Source organism: Astatotilapia calliptera, chromosome 10 (assembly GCF_900246225.1).
Source record: "Astatotilapia calliptera chromosome 10, fAstCal1.2, whole genome shotgun sequence".
Taxonomy (NCBI): domain Eukaryota; kingdom Metazoa; phylum Chordata; class Actinopteri; order Cichliformes; family Cichlidae; genus Astatotilapia; species Astatotilapia calliptera.
In genome coordinates, this window is record NC_039311.1 from 7044252 (window position 1) to 7059443 (window position 15192).

The 15192-nt window shown below is 37.6% G+C and overlaps 1 protein-coding gene across 1 annotated transcript in view; it reads right to left on the bottom strand.

Moving 5' to 3' along the window:
* Positions 1 to 2044: 2044 nt before the first annotated feature.
* alcama (activated leukocyte cell adhesion molecule a) overlaps positions 2045 to 15192 on the bottom strand; it is a 36295-nt gene continuing 23147 nt past the window's right edge. The window contains exons 7-16 of the mRNA XM_026182028.1: positions 14689 to 14813; positions 13447 to 13579; positions 11835 to 11947; positions 11312 to 11435; positions 10803 to 10927; positions 8369 to 8498; positions 7455 to 7481; positions 6574 to 6685; positions 6389 to 6485; positions 2045 to 3265 (exon numbers count right to left, since the gene is read on the bottom strand). Coding sequence (XP_026037813.1) covers positions 6407 to 6485; positions 6574 to 6685; positions 7455 to 7481; positions 8369 to 8498; positions 10803 to 10927; positions 11312 to 11435; positions 11835 to 11947; positions 13447 to 13579; positions 14689 to 14813 — 968 coding nt within the window. The 3' untranslated portion in view covers positions 2045 to 3265; positions 6389 to 6406. The remainder of the gene's footprint in view (positions 3266 to 6388; positions 6486 to 6573; positions 6686 to 7454; positions 7482 to 8368; positions 8499 to 10802; positions 10928 to 11311; positions 11436 to 11834; positions 11948 to 13446; positions 13580 to 14688; positions 14814 to 15192) is intronic.

Below are 15192 nucleotides of genomic sequence, written 5' to 3' on the forward strand. Positions count from 1 at the left end.
GAAAGGACCCAAAACGCAGACTTAATAGAATGAACAGTGGGTTTATTTACAGTGAGGTAATTGTACACCACACATTAAATCTCCAAAAGTGCTCCCTCGACTCCCGTGACGTGTCTTCTCCCAAGTGCTGGTATCCCGTGCTCTCTGCCCCTGTGCCTTCACACACCCCGTGTGTCTTGCAGTCCTGTGTTCCGCTGTCCTCCTGGGGAAAAACACAGACACAGCCGTTATGGCACCAACTCCGGCAGGCATACACTTTAACAACACTAGAAACACTGACATGGAGTCTAACTCAACGATCCTGCGCCGGAGGAAGCTCCATCGCTCTGTTAAGTAGCTCCCCCGACGATCCTGATCAGAAGCAGGTGTGTGGTAAGCTAGGCGTGACCAGCAGCTGGCAGGGCCACACCCATCAGGCCTGCAGGTGGCTGTCCTTCATCCTCCAGCCTCACACACACACACACACCAGCATGGAACACAAGAGCACAGTGCAGCAAACATACATCCAATACACTAATAACAATAAAGGTCCACACTGTTCACGAACCCCGAGTCCCCGGCACCGGGTCCGTGACAAGAATTGCCCCTTGTTTCATTCTATAATACTGGACTTATTTTTCTACGAAGGTTTGAACTTTGAGAGTGTTTAAACAAGAGAGAAAAATGTGAAAATGTTCACGCCTGTCTGAGAAAAGCGTATAAAGTGTGTAGTGAGGGGTTTTACAGCCTTAAAACATTATAATTATTCAAAGTAATTGTAAAAAATAACGACTTTTAATGGCTTCTTCGTGGATTCATTGTTCACTCCAAAGATGTGGGAAGAAAACTGCAGATTTCAGTCCATCTTCTTGTAGTGTCCTTCCATGTAATGTCAAAGCCAGAAGAAGTCAAGTCAGTCAGTTAAACAAGTTAAAATCCTCCTCCATCAAGAATTAATAGTTTATTGTCACATACACTGGAAAACAGTGGTTACGCTCAGCAATGAAATTCTTACATGCTAGTTCACTTCAAATGGGAAAATATATATAACTAAATATAAATAACTGAACTAAATGAAAATAAAAATAATTCTACACATAGAAAAAGAAAAAAAATAAGGAAGTACATGCAAGATGAGTGAGCTGGGTCTAGCCCACACTGCTGAGGCATTTGGCTGCATTTGGTTGTAGTTCTCATCTTTTCCCCCTCCAGTGTTCAGTTGCTGTCCCCACCTTCAGTCCAAATCTGTTCTGATTTGAGCCAAGACCCAGTTGGGTCCAAGTCTGCAAAAAATAGGCTTATTCAAACTAAAAGCATATTTTGGGGTGTCTGTGGAAGTAGGTCATCTCCTAATTGGAAGACTTATGGTTCGATCCCAGGCTGCTACATTTCATTACATGAACTATTTGCTTAACACAGAAAATAAGGACACATTAAACAGTAGGTTTACAATGCCTTCACACAGTAAAAAAATAAATAAATTGGCTAAACAGAATAAAACAAAACTGAATGAAGCAAAACAAAATAACACTTAAAACCTCTTTATTTACACAGGCCTACAATGATGAAGTCTTATTTTGAATTTACACACAGATGTAACTGATCAGGTGAGCAGGTAGCTTGTTCCAAAGAAGAGGACCCCAGTACCTAAAAGCACCTTAAGCATACTCAGATCTGATTCTGGAAACAGTTAAATGATCTGAACCTGGTGACCTAAGAGGTCTGACTGGGTTAGAGATATACTGGATGCCCAAACCACTGAGAGCTTGTGAAGTAATAGAATAATTAAGTAATCGCATTAACCTTATTCATGGCATTATCAAAATTGAGATCCCTATCCAAAATTATGCCAAGGTTCCACAACAAATTTGGATCCAGAAAAACCTGAATTTTCTGTTGTTTTTATGCAGCACATTCAGTGTAAAATAGCCTTCAGACTGTGGATGTGGTTCTTAGAGTATTTAAAAGTAGAATGAAAGGCAGAGCCTTCAGTTTTCAGGCCCCTCTTCTATGGAACCAGCTTCCAGTTTGGATTCAGGAGACAGATGCTATCTCTACTTTTAAGATTAGGCTTCAAACTTTCGTTTTTGTAAAGCATATAGTTAGGGCTGGATCTGAGGCCTCAGACTGCAATAGGTCTAGGTTGCTGGGGAATTCCCATTATGCACATAGTGTTTCCTCTTCAGTCACCTTTTTTATTTACTGTGTGTTAATACACAACTCTGCATTTAATTTTTAGTTATTAGTAATTTCTGACTCTCTTCATAGCATTTATCGCCTCCCTTCACCCCCAACCAGTTCAGGCAGATGGTCGCCCCTCCCTGAGCCTGGTTCGGCTGGAGGTTTCTGAATGTTAAAAGGTAGTTTTTCCTTCCCACTGTCAACAGAATGATTGCTTACCAGAGTGGAGAGAGCCGTTTATCATATTTAGAAAATGATTTAATTTCATCACACTCATTTACTGAAGGAAATTCAGTTAGCATGGTTTTGGAGGGATAAAATACTTCATCAGTGGATGAAAAAAAAAGCAGAATTTGACTGGTTATTGTTGATCACTTGGGAGACATAGGATTTTCTGGTTAATGTAATTATTCTAGCAGTATAGCGCATTTTTCATAGATTTCTAAATTAATTAATTTGTAGTTTATTTTCTCTCAACTCTCCTGCAGTGTTTTTTGCCATCTTTCACTATTGTCCCAGGGTGCTTTTGGTGGACCATATATATCAATAGTTTTTACAGGAGCAATAATCTCAATAACATGAGCAATTGTATTTCATCACAGGATAACAGGAATGGTAATGTACACTTTGAAAATTCCCTGATGAATGTATCAGCTGTGCTGACATGCCGCTTATTGATGAATTAATTTGTGTTTTTGTTTTGACAGATGAACAATTGCAGGGAGTGACAGAAGTATTGGTGGATTGACACAGGGTGGGTTTTTCCAGGGAGTCCAGCAGCAGTTCATTCTCCCATCTTCGGTGAAAGATGGAAATCCAACTTTCCAGCGTGGCTATTTTCTGGCTGAGCTGAAAAAGATCCAGAGCTAGTCGATTGTAGCGGGTCTCTTTAGTGTAATCCTTCTGAAACCATTTATGGGTAGGTAGCAACCAAAGGAGAAATCCATAGAGCAGAAGGACACCAACAGGTGTTCTGTTGGTGTTGGGCTGGTTGTCAGAATTCAATTGTTCAAACAAAAGTAGGTAGAAACAAATAGTTTTATAGTATAAACAGAGTTTCAAGCTCACAGCAGATGACCAGTTGGTAGTGTCGTGCAGCAATAACCTAAAGTAATGGGAGAAACGTGTCAAGCCAGCCAAAACTGAAATATGATGAACATGTATTTTAGTAATGATGACTGCAAATGATGTAGAGGTACATCAAAATTTATATTTGTCTGCACAGATCCACAAAAAAAAGTAGAAGCTTACACACAGAAGCTTAGTTGACAGAAGAATATCCAACCGATTTACACAGACAACAGTAAGACATCATTTCTTTACTGCAGCTTTCCTGTCACTCTTTCTCACTTAGGCACAGGAGGATGCTAATGCTACCAACACTTTTTCCAAACTCACAGTCTTAGAGAGCACAACAGTGAACGGATTTGATTTAAATCCCTATCGTGGACAATGATTCACAGACGTAGAGCTATCTAAACCAGAAGTTCCAATATGAGACACAACCAATCATGGCAGTCCGCCCCTCCATGAGCCTGGTTCTGCCGGAGATGCCTTCTTGTTAAAAGGGAGTTTTTCCTTCCCACTTTTGCAAAAGTGCTTACTCATGTGAATGTAATATTTTTACATGGAATATTAAATATCTATTTAATATTATATCAATTTATTTTAGTTAGTACTTAAACTGAATTGAATTTAATATATCACAAGGATGGACTGAGGTCTGATTCAGCAAATCCAGATTTATATAACTATTTTGTTTTGCTGAATCAGATCTAACCTCTGAAAGCAAACAAATATTCAAACGCTTCTGATCAGTTCAGTCTCTTTTTTTTGTAACTACTCAGCAGTCAGAAAATCATTTAAAACCAAGATCTAAACTACAAACATACCAACATAGCAATTCTAAAAATAATAGTTTCTTGAGAAAAGAATGTATTTCTATTGGCACACAACAGCAGCAGCATTATTTTAGAAAAAAAATTACTAAGGTCAGTATGATTAATCCTTCCAGATTAAAAAAAATGTTATTGAGCCATAGCACAAGCCACTGCTGTGATATATAAGATAAGATAAGATAGAACGTTATTAATCCCTCGGGTGGGTTCCTCTGGGAAATTCGATTTCCAAAAAAGCACAGCACCGACAGAAGTTACAGAGTTACAGAATATTATATATATATATATATATATATACACACACACACACACACACACACACACACACACACACACACACACACACATATATATAATACAGAGACAATAAAAATAAAATATACGAAGGGGATAAATAGAATAAATAGGAATAAAAAATAAAAATACAAGTGAATTGCACATTTCAAGTATTGAGGTCTATTGCACTGTTGACTATTTACAAAAGTATTGCACAAAAGGTATTGCACAGTGAGGTGAAGAGGCACTACAACTTAGTGTAGTGTATTGTTGTGCACTGTGTATTGTTGTGTGACCACGTTTTCTGCATCTAGAAGACCTAGATTAGTTATTTTTCAGTATGTATTGTAAATAATGTAACTTTATTTATTTATTTATTTTAAATGAGCCCCCAGTGCAACACGAAGAGGGCACCGCAGGCCACAACCCTAAAGGAAGCAGGCCAGCAACCATGCCCAGGTTGGACCCAGTAAGCACCATGTCCAGCAATAAAAACCTGCAACATTTGTCTCTCCAGACTCCCTTAAGGCAGTGTCAGAGAGGAGCATGTTCAGTGAGAGACTGAGATTACCCAAATCTACTGAGCGGCAACTCCATCTAATTCACAGTACACAGTGCAATAGTTACATGCGTTTTATTTACAGTGAAAATAAGAAAATAAAATGTCAATCTATATTAATTGACATATATATATCTTTGTAATTTTCTGGATATTTATAATTGAGCTATTTGTATACATTAGAGCTATTTCTCATAACTTTGTAATATATTGTATTATTTAATTTAATGCAGTCTAATTTTCTTGAAGACACTGTAACCACATAATGTCCTTAGGGATTAATTGTTTTTGAGGAAGCAGATATTTTCTCCAATGTGTTTCTCCAATCAGAACAGGCAATCAGCTTAATTTATTAATCCCTAAGGAAAGACAATAAGAACAGTAACAGACTGAATATTTGACTCTAAACTGTACTATTAAAGTAGTCTGTAAGTTCATTTATAAAGTTTGTCTTTTTTTCCCAGTTCACAAGGACAGTTTTCTTAGCGATGCAAAAGACAGTAAGGACTATATATATGATGTATTTTATTCCATATCTAATTCACTTATGTTACCTATGACACACACCTTGGGAGGGTGGGATATAGCAACTAACCCGTGTGAATAGGTCTTCACATATAAACCTCTGAACATGTATACAAGACCACATAGCAAGCACATAGTTCTCAATAGAGTTGGCTGTGCAGTGGATCTGTAATCCTTTGTCCTTGATAATGTAAACAAAACTGCTAATCTTATTAAGGTGGAAGGAATCATTGGGAATTTTTATTTTATTAGTCCTTTATTTATCTAAGTAAAAAAATCTCATTGAGATTGAAAATCTCATTTTTCAAGAGAGAGGGATATGTTAAAATTTTGAAAGAAACCTAAAGCAGTCAGTAGCAAAACTGGGTCCTGGTCATTGGTTTTTTTCTAACACAACAACGACTGAAAACGTACGTCGCTCCTACTGAAGAACTACATCCAGAAGACCAAAGCGAATGTTTCTGTCTGCCTGCACAAAGCTGCTACTTGAATCCCATTAAAAGTCTGAACCAAGGTCCGCTATGTAAGAACATCAAATGTGGAGGAACTTGAGAAATTCAAAGCAGAACAGCCTGGGATTGCTCAGGAGACATGTGTGAGACTTGGTGAAAACTGCAAATGACTGCACGGTGTTAGCAGTCAGAAAGGACGTAGCTATGAACATAAGGGAGGCTAATAATTTTGACCCTGGTAGTTTCTCGCTTTCATGAAAAGTAAAATATGCAAGCATCCAAAATAAAACTAGGGTGTTTGCAAAAGCATGTTTAAAATTTCTTGCTCAGTTTAGCTTGGGAAATTTTCAAAAGCTATTTGTCCATCATCCACCTCCTAAGATAAAATGATAGGGCAGATGGCCAAACTTAGAGAAACCTAAAGAAATGAGACATGGAATGGAATTGTACTAGGTTTTAATTTAACCATTTACCTTTAAAACTGACTGCACATGTGCTTTCCACAACCAAATGCTTACCTCTTCAGCTAGTGCCTTTTAAACACAGTCAATGGGCGTTAGTTTCTCGTTTTCATGAGATCTATTTATTTCCTCCTTGGTTTTCCAGGTTCCTTGTCTGTGGTGAAAATAGGAATATAAAATTATGATGCACCTACAGAATGACTTTGACCCTGCCCTGTGAGTCACTGCACTGTGGGCAATACCTTGATTTCTTACTGCAGAGCCAGCAGATGAGTCCCACTGTAATACCAACTAGGACGAGCCCTGCCACAACACCCCCTATGAGCTTTGCTTGGTCCCGATCTTCTCGAGATCCTGTAAACACAGCACCAAACAGCTTCAGCTTAAAATTATCATATGCCCACACATACGCTCACATGCACACACAAACAAGTTGAGCTGTGATAAAACTACATAATGTGTCTTCTTTAGCATATTCACAATGATTCTTGAACTACAGAGATCCTCTTTGCTCAAGCAATGCAATTTTATCAGATAGGTCTACTGTTTTATGCAATGCTTATAATTCTGAGATTTGTTCACATTTACTTTAGTGACATGAAACAATCTGTTTAGATTGCAAGACGGCAATAATGGCAGTCCACAGTGGAATGTTGCATTTCATAACACCAAAGCACTAAAGCCTAAAGATGCATTATATATTAAGGGAATAATGAATAGAAAAGAATAGGCATCTTATAATATAACCAGCAACACAGTGCAGTAGTTAGCACTGCAGCAGTTAGCACCGTTGCCTCATAGCATGTAGGCCCTGAATTCAAATCCTTCTGCCATAGCCAAAAGTGATGGGATAGTTAATTTGCTATTATAAACTGGCCATAGGCATGAATGGTTGTCTCTCTTTCTGTGATTGACTGGACACCTGTTTACCATTTGCCCTATAATACATGTGACAAGGACCCCCTTGACCCTAAATTGGATGATTAAGCCTGGGCATGGTTCCCATGCCCAGGCTTAATCACAGAACCCACATTGAGCAGTTAAACTTGCAATTATGTATAATTTCTTATGTATTTCAAGAAAGTCAAATTAGGTAATAGCACAGAAAATCAAAATCACTTACCTCTTCCTTTATTTTCCTCCTTAAAAACTGAAATGAAAAATGAATATATCAGAACTAAATAAAGAAAAGAAATTAAATAAAACAGACCAACACCATTTGTCTAAACACTCTTCTTAAAGCCAAACAAAATTCTGCACTGATGTAAACGGAGACGGGGCTGGCCAAATGTAGTCTCAGAATAGGAAATCAAAGATTTTTCCACTAATTGTAAGTGCAAGTTTTATATAAACACATTCTGTAGTAGTTTAAATCAGCAAATAACTACTACGGTTGATAACAGATCTAAATAACTTGTAGAAATTTATATTTAAATAAAGGAATTGACCATACTCTCAAAGAAAGGAAAACATTAAAGTTTCACATTGAAGGACATGGGTGGTGCAAATAAAAATACAACTTTAAATATTTAATGCATAAGATAGATAACAAAACTGTAGAATGTTTTGCAGCTGTATTAATATTTTCCAATCAATCATATTTGCTTTTGATTGTTAATCGAATATTTTCTTGAATATATCTATTGACTTTTCAGGTCTTTTATTTCTTGTATATAGATATAGCTTCATAACAAACAATAAGAACATTAAATCTGATGTCTTGTATTCATTACAAAGGTATAGATTGAAATACACTACTTTTGATTAAGAAACACATCACACATCAGTAAGAGATCAGGACCAGCTTGAATTTTAGCTGGTATTGGATTATAAATGCTGCCTAATTAGGCTAGTACAGACTGATAGATTCTCTTCAAGCAGCATTACAGTACTGGAATTTAAAAGATATTGAGAAGATGTCTGTTCAAACCTGTTTGACTTTAGTTATCCACTGCACAGAATTATCACACCTCTCTCACTCCTCACGTCTGTATAAAATAAAGCCAACCAACTAAGTAGTTCACAGCATTAACTTACCAGAGGAAACACTGATTGTCTCGGCATGTTGTCCCAGGCGGTTACTGACGTTGCAAGTGATATTCAAGTTCTCCTTGGGGACTATGGTGATTTTATGAATCACTTTGCCATTGATGTAGGAGCTCTCCTCCTGAAGGCACACACACAACACATTGTATTGGCTTAACTATTCTACAGGATATTTTCTATGTTCTTTGTCAGTTACATAATGGTGTCATGATGTTAGTTCTCTTCCTTTCAATATATAATATCTCAAAATGTCCTAGGATCCTCATGTCCTTATGCTACACACTGGAAGAAGCACCCAAGGAAACGGGAAAAGCTGGCTAGTACACTCGCCAGAATCAGGGCTCATCTCTATGGAACTAGACCAGATTAGTACACTATTAGATGGATTCTGCCTGTTGCCCCTAGAGATCCCACGCCATTGGATCAGCTGGTCCACACTACGATTTAATAGTGTGTCACTTTTGTGTCGCGTTTTCCTAAGCAGCTTCGGTCCTCTGGACATAGCATGTATCCCACAAATCTTCGCACCCTTGCTCATACTTTAACGTCTGCACCCTTCCCGGCTCTATTAAATGCTAGCTCACCAGCAAACAAGATGTTTGTATTAAATGACTTAAAGTCGCAGCAGCTGGATTTTCCATTTTTGACAGAAACTTGGCTTCTACGTGACAAGTCTGTTGCTTTTTCTTCCTCCAGCTCATTCTTCAGCCTCCCTCAGACCTACTGGTGCTGGTTTAGCTATAGTGTTCAACACCCATTTCCGTTGCCATAAAGCAGTGCAGGATTATTCATTCTCAAGTTTCGAAATCCAGCTTTTTGAGCTACACCTGAATAGTCCTGCGCCTTTGCACAATTATAAGCACTTTATCCAAGAGTTTTCAGATTTTATGACCAGAACTTTTCTTAAGTTTGATCAGCACCTAAAAGACGAGCACCTAATGGTTTAATAGTGTGTCAATTTTGTGTCGCATTTCTTGATCCTGGGATAATTAACTTAAGCTGTGAAAGCATCAAGGATTTTCTGATATTTTAAATTAATTTTTAAGTGTACTAAAAATATTTTTGATATTACTGGTCTTTATATCCAGAGATTAATTAACACTGGCCTTGTTACAGGTTGTTCCCTATCATGTTTTAAAGACGCTATAGGTGAGCCCCTTTTTTAAAAAAACACAGTCTGGGCCCAACTGTTCTGGCTAACTACAGGCCAATTTCAAAGCACCCCTTTCTTTCAAATGTTTTAGAGAAATTGGTCTACTCACAGTTGCAGGCTTAATGGGATCTCTGAAATTTTTCAATCTGGTTTTAGATTACTACACGGCACTGAGACAGCACTTTTAGGGGTTTTTAATGATATTCTATTAACTGTGGGTTCTGGCAGACCTGCTGCCCTCTTGTGGTTGGACCTGGCAGCAGCCTTTGACACAGTTGACCATGATATCCTCCTTAAAGGATCTGTTCTTCAGTTGTTTCAGTCATACTTATTTGGAAGGACCTTTTATATGAACATGGCTCAAAAATAGCCCCTCTTAATTATGGGTGACTTAAGGGTCAATTTTGGGTCCAGCCTTGTTTGACCCGGTATGTTGTCACTGGGGTCTATTTTTTCATAGTATAACCTTTTATTTTACTGTTTTGCAGATGACTTGAAGAGACTAATTGCCTTAAAGACGCTAAACAGTGGATGTCCTTAAATCTTTTAAAACTAAATGAAAACCAAACAGAAATGGTTATTTTTGGCATCTCTGTTAGTAAATATCGACAGTACTCTGGGCCCTTTATCTGCTCATTGTAAGACAAATGTTAAAAACCTTGATGTGTACTTTCATGGTTCCTTTAAACTGTGTAGGCAGTTGAGTTCAGTAGTCACTAGTCAAGTAGCTTTACCCATCTCAGACAGCTAGCCAAGGTAAAGCCATACCTTCCAACTAATGTCTCTGAACGTGTTTCGACTACATGTTATCCACTTCAAGGTCTAAACTTAAATCTTGTAGCAACAGAGACTTCTCTGTGGCAGGTCCCAGACTCACAAACACTGGAAAATTTTAAATCTCTACTGAAGACACATTTTTTTGTTTGCTTTAATAGCCTCGAGTCATTGTTGTTCTTAGTTGTTTTTATTATCTTATTGTATTTTTCTTTCGATCTTATATTTTTATTGTATCATTGTCATGCATGTGCCTTATTTAGTTCCTTTTTAGTTTGTAAAGCACTTTGTGCAGCACAAGCTGTTGTAAATAAATCTGACAGTAAACCCATCGAGCAAAATCATTCTGGTAGGAGTTCATACAAGCTACTTTTCTATTCCTTTTATCTTACAGCTGCATAAACTGGAGCAGCCAGGGATCGACCCACCCTTTGATACTCTCTCCATTGTCTAACTGGACATGTGCTTAAGGTACTAAAACACGATGACAACACTTACCTTTATTGGGTTATTGACGCTCCACTGGAACTGGGGTTTTGGTACTCCTTCAGCTTCACAGGTTAGGACTGTGTCTTTGCCATCAGCAGCACGATATTTAGTAAGGTTGGTGATCCGAGGCTTCCCTGAAACACATTATTTTTCTTTTTTACATTATTATCTTTGGCATCAGACCATGCAACATAATTGAATTTACAAAATATTACAACATATAGTTTTTTTTTTCAGACAACCAAACTAAACATTGTTGAGTTGTTATGCCCTTGTAAATCTTACAGTGAAGGTGCATCGGGTATAAAGTTCAAGAGAATTTATGAAAGAAGCCTCAAAGCTATAAGTTCAGTGACAATAACATCAACAGTAGACTGGGATCGAACCACCAACCCTCCATTTAGTAGGTGACCTGCTCTAATACCTGAGCTACAGCGACCCCAGTATTGTGTATTAAAATATGAAGCCAAGTGGTCCTGCCAAGTATCAATGTGTGTGAAGACTGCATTCTTCCTCACCTTCTATGACTAGTTGAAAGCTCTGACGTCGTGTCAGACCAGTCAGTGAAACTTCACAGATGTAGTCTCCAGCATCGGCAAAGGTCAAATTACTAAACTCTGGTCTCTTCACCATCTTTCCATTCTGCAAAGCAGCATCACATACAGTCAATGTTTTAATAATCTGGACCTTTAACTCTAATGTAAGTGAAACAGCAAAATATACATTTGCTTATCACCAAATTTGGTTACGTTTTACTTATTCAGCTGCCTTTGCATGTGGCCCTACCAAGGACAGGTAATAGATATGTAAATCAGATGATATCAAATAGTTCTCTACTCTTTAGTCACTGCTCTTGTTCAAGGTCACAGGAATGTTAGCTTAAGTGGAAATTCAATATCATGAAGCTAACATGGAGTTTATACAGCCATATTACACAAAGACGCAGTTAGAAAATGTCTTCTTTTCTTGCAAACAATTTCATTTACTTTAATATTTTAAATGCCTCTTTTCTGAAAAACAATGTATTCACACAGTCCTTACCTTTTTCCATAACTCTTTAGCATCACCTGAGGTACTCTTCTCTATCTTCACAGACAGGGTTTCCCCAACGTTCTTCACAACCTCTCCAGTGGGACTCAGACTTAGGTCCAGGTCTGGCAACACATACAACAGAAAAAAAAGAGTCAAGTTCAATTCTGTTAATTTTTAAAAATGTATTTCTTTACTGTTTATTTATTGTTTTATCACGGTATAGCACTTGTTGTTCTTTAGTGTGATAGCACAGTGTTTCATTCATTTTGGCCATTTTAGGCCAAAGGAAAAAACTGCCATTGATTCAGTCTGTTGGCTCTCACTGCGGTAAAGTGTCATTTTCTGTTCCTGTTACCTGTTTTCTGAAAACTTATAGATGACGTCTATTTCACAGTGTAATCATCCTGTGCTATCCAAAGCACACTCTCTATTGATTCACCTTCTAATTATATTCATAGTATTCATTCACCGTGTCGCCATTTGCCAACTTTCTCTTAAGCATTCACATGATTGTTATCCTGCTGCACATTTTTGGCACTTAACTACTTCCACATACTTTGTGCTACAAAAAAAGTTCTGATACCAAAATGTTCAGCTTCCTCTGGTGAGGTGTGCTATTACTTTTTTTTGTAACTTTTAAACTTCTTATGATTTTTTTAAAAAAAATAAATCCTCTTCAAACCCACCCTACATTGAAACTTAACTACTTCAGCATACTTTGAGCTAGAGAAAAACGCAAAACTTTTAATGGGCCCCAAGACCTTTAACTTTTCAGGTATTACTCGGTGTTTTGATATCTTTTACGGTTTTCAAACAGTAACAGTTTAAGTTTATGAAGAATTAGATTTTTCATTGAATGTTCCCACTACTGCATGTTGACATTACCAACTGTAAAGACTGAGGCTGGAGAGTAGTCTGAAAAATTGTTGTCCTCTTTCATCCAGTGTCATCCTCACTGAGATAAGATTTATGGTTCTCTCTAAGAAATGTCACCGAAGCGCAGCCTCCCCCATCCACCTTGCCCATAGAGGACAATGTTAAAACAGCACCTTCAGCTGTGGCTGTTTTTACACCTTGTCCAGCAGACAAGCTACTATAGCCCAAACTGCTGAAAAACTTAATTCTGGTTCTAAACCAGTTAGGGTTATGTCCACCGCCTAAAGCACCAACAACGGGCACGTGAGCATCAGAAATGGACAATGGAGCAAAGGAAGAAGGTGGCCAGATCTGATGATTCATATTTTCTTTTGCATCACATGGATGGCTGGGTGTGTGGGGTAATAATAGGATAATAATAATGATACAATAATAACACTAGAATAACATATTCATACTCATTCAGTGTAATTAATCAGTGATGATTAAGTATGTCTGTAGATTAAGCTAATTTGTACCTCTGAATATTTTAAATTTATGGATATTATTTTAGCTGGAAACATATTTAAAAAAAACACAACCCAAAAGCATCAGTAAACAAAGTGCCTTGTTATAAACAGGAATTAAAAAATGTTCACTCCAGGTGGGAAACATTATATTTTGTTTGTTCTGCCACAGTCATTTGTCCTTGGTCCTTTGTTATGTTATAGTATGCTTTAGCTCTGGTTATGTCATAAGTACTCACAACTAACAACAATGTTCTGGGAGGCCTCCACTTTCTCGTTGTCAACCAGTGAGCATTTGTATTCACCCGTATCCTTTCTGTTGATGGCAGTTACAGTGTAGTTGTCCGAATTTTCAACCAGCACTTTCGTGCCCTGGTGAAGAGCAGGAGTTAAGAGAAATACCATTAAAAAAAACAGACAAAAAGACAATAATAACTAGAAGTACCACATTCACTCACGGGGCACTTCATTAGTTGGACCTTGACAGTATCAGGTTGGACCACAGAAAAGCCTTAATCATCATAAAGGAATGGCCATAGTGTGCAAAAATACTCAACTAGGCTGTGGCATTTGAAAGATGCTCAATTTGCTATTAAGGGGCCAAAAGTGTACCAAGACAATATCCCCCTATTATGCCAACACAACTAGCCTGAACAGTTGATACTGTTCTGTTTCAAGGGTTGTAGTGTTGCACTTTCAGAAATGCTTTTTTGCATTGCACATTGGTTACAATAAGTGGTTATTTGAGTTTCTGTTGCCTTCAATCAGCTTGAAGCATTCTGGCCATCCTCTAACCTGTGGTATCAACATAGAATCTTCACACAGACATTTGCTGCTATTTGTTGCTCACTGTATACTTTCTCTTTTTTAGACCATCCTCTGTAAATTCTAGAGATGGCTTTGTGGGAAAATTACAGTGCTGCTGAACTACTTAGACCAGCCTTTTTGGCACCATCAAACGGCACATTCAAGGACACTTTTTAACCATCTTTCTTCCCCATGTTGACGCTCAGTTTAAACATGAGCAAGTCGTCTTGATCATAACTACATGCTTAAATACATTAGGTTGCTGCTGTAAAATTAGCTGATTAGTTATTAGTCTTAATAAGTAGCTGAACAGATGTGATAAAGTGGTCAGTGACTGCATATTAAGCATGCATTAAGTACAATATATGTCAACCAGTCAAGCTGGAGTTTACATTTATGTCTGTCAAGATTTTTATAACACCAGTAAAAACTCAACTAAATTTGAATTTATCAGGTGGGTAAATAATGTGGCATCATCAGTTATTACATGTGGTCAAAAAATGATCTAACCAAAACTCCACCTGAGATCATCACATTTTGGGAGGTCCTCTGACCACCAAAACCTGAAAATCTTGTGTTCTACGTGAACATAAGTGCCAAGTCTCTTTTGACCGTTTGGTGGATCAAGAAACATTTTTACTAATCTGCAAGATAAACAATGGGATCTGGCTCACCTTAATGTGAAAAAAGAAGGATCTAGGTGGAGGGTTGCCATCAGCAGTACACTTTAGTGTCACATTATCTCCTTCTATAATGGACGGCTGTGACATAATCTGGAGAGTAACCTGCTCCGATGGATCTGTAAATATGAAATATTATTCAAAGACACCTCCAACTGACGAATAGATAACTCTCAAACTGGCTCAACTCATTGAATTGGTATAAAATAAAATTATCATTATTATTATTATTATTATTATTATTATTGATCAATACTTTATCTACTGAGCGATAGGTATGAACTGAAAGCAATTCACAAATATAAAATTCTCCCATGATGTAGTCCCAGCAAGGACTTAATTATCCAACAACCCCCTTCCATCTAATCTAACATTCCAGTAACAGAAAAGACAGGAGAGGTGAGAAATGCAGTAATTAGGATTAATCTGTGGCTAAACTGAAAGTAAATTGAACATGGCAGCTATACACTGGTCAAAAGTTTTAGAAAACCCCATTTT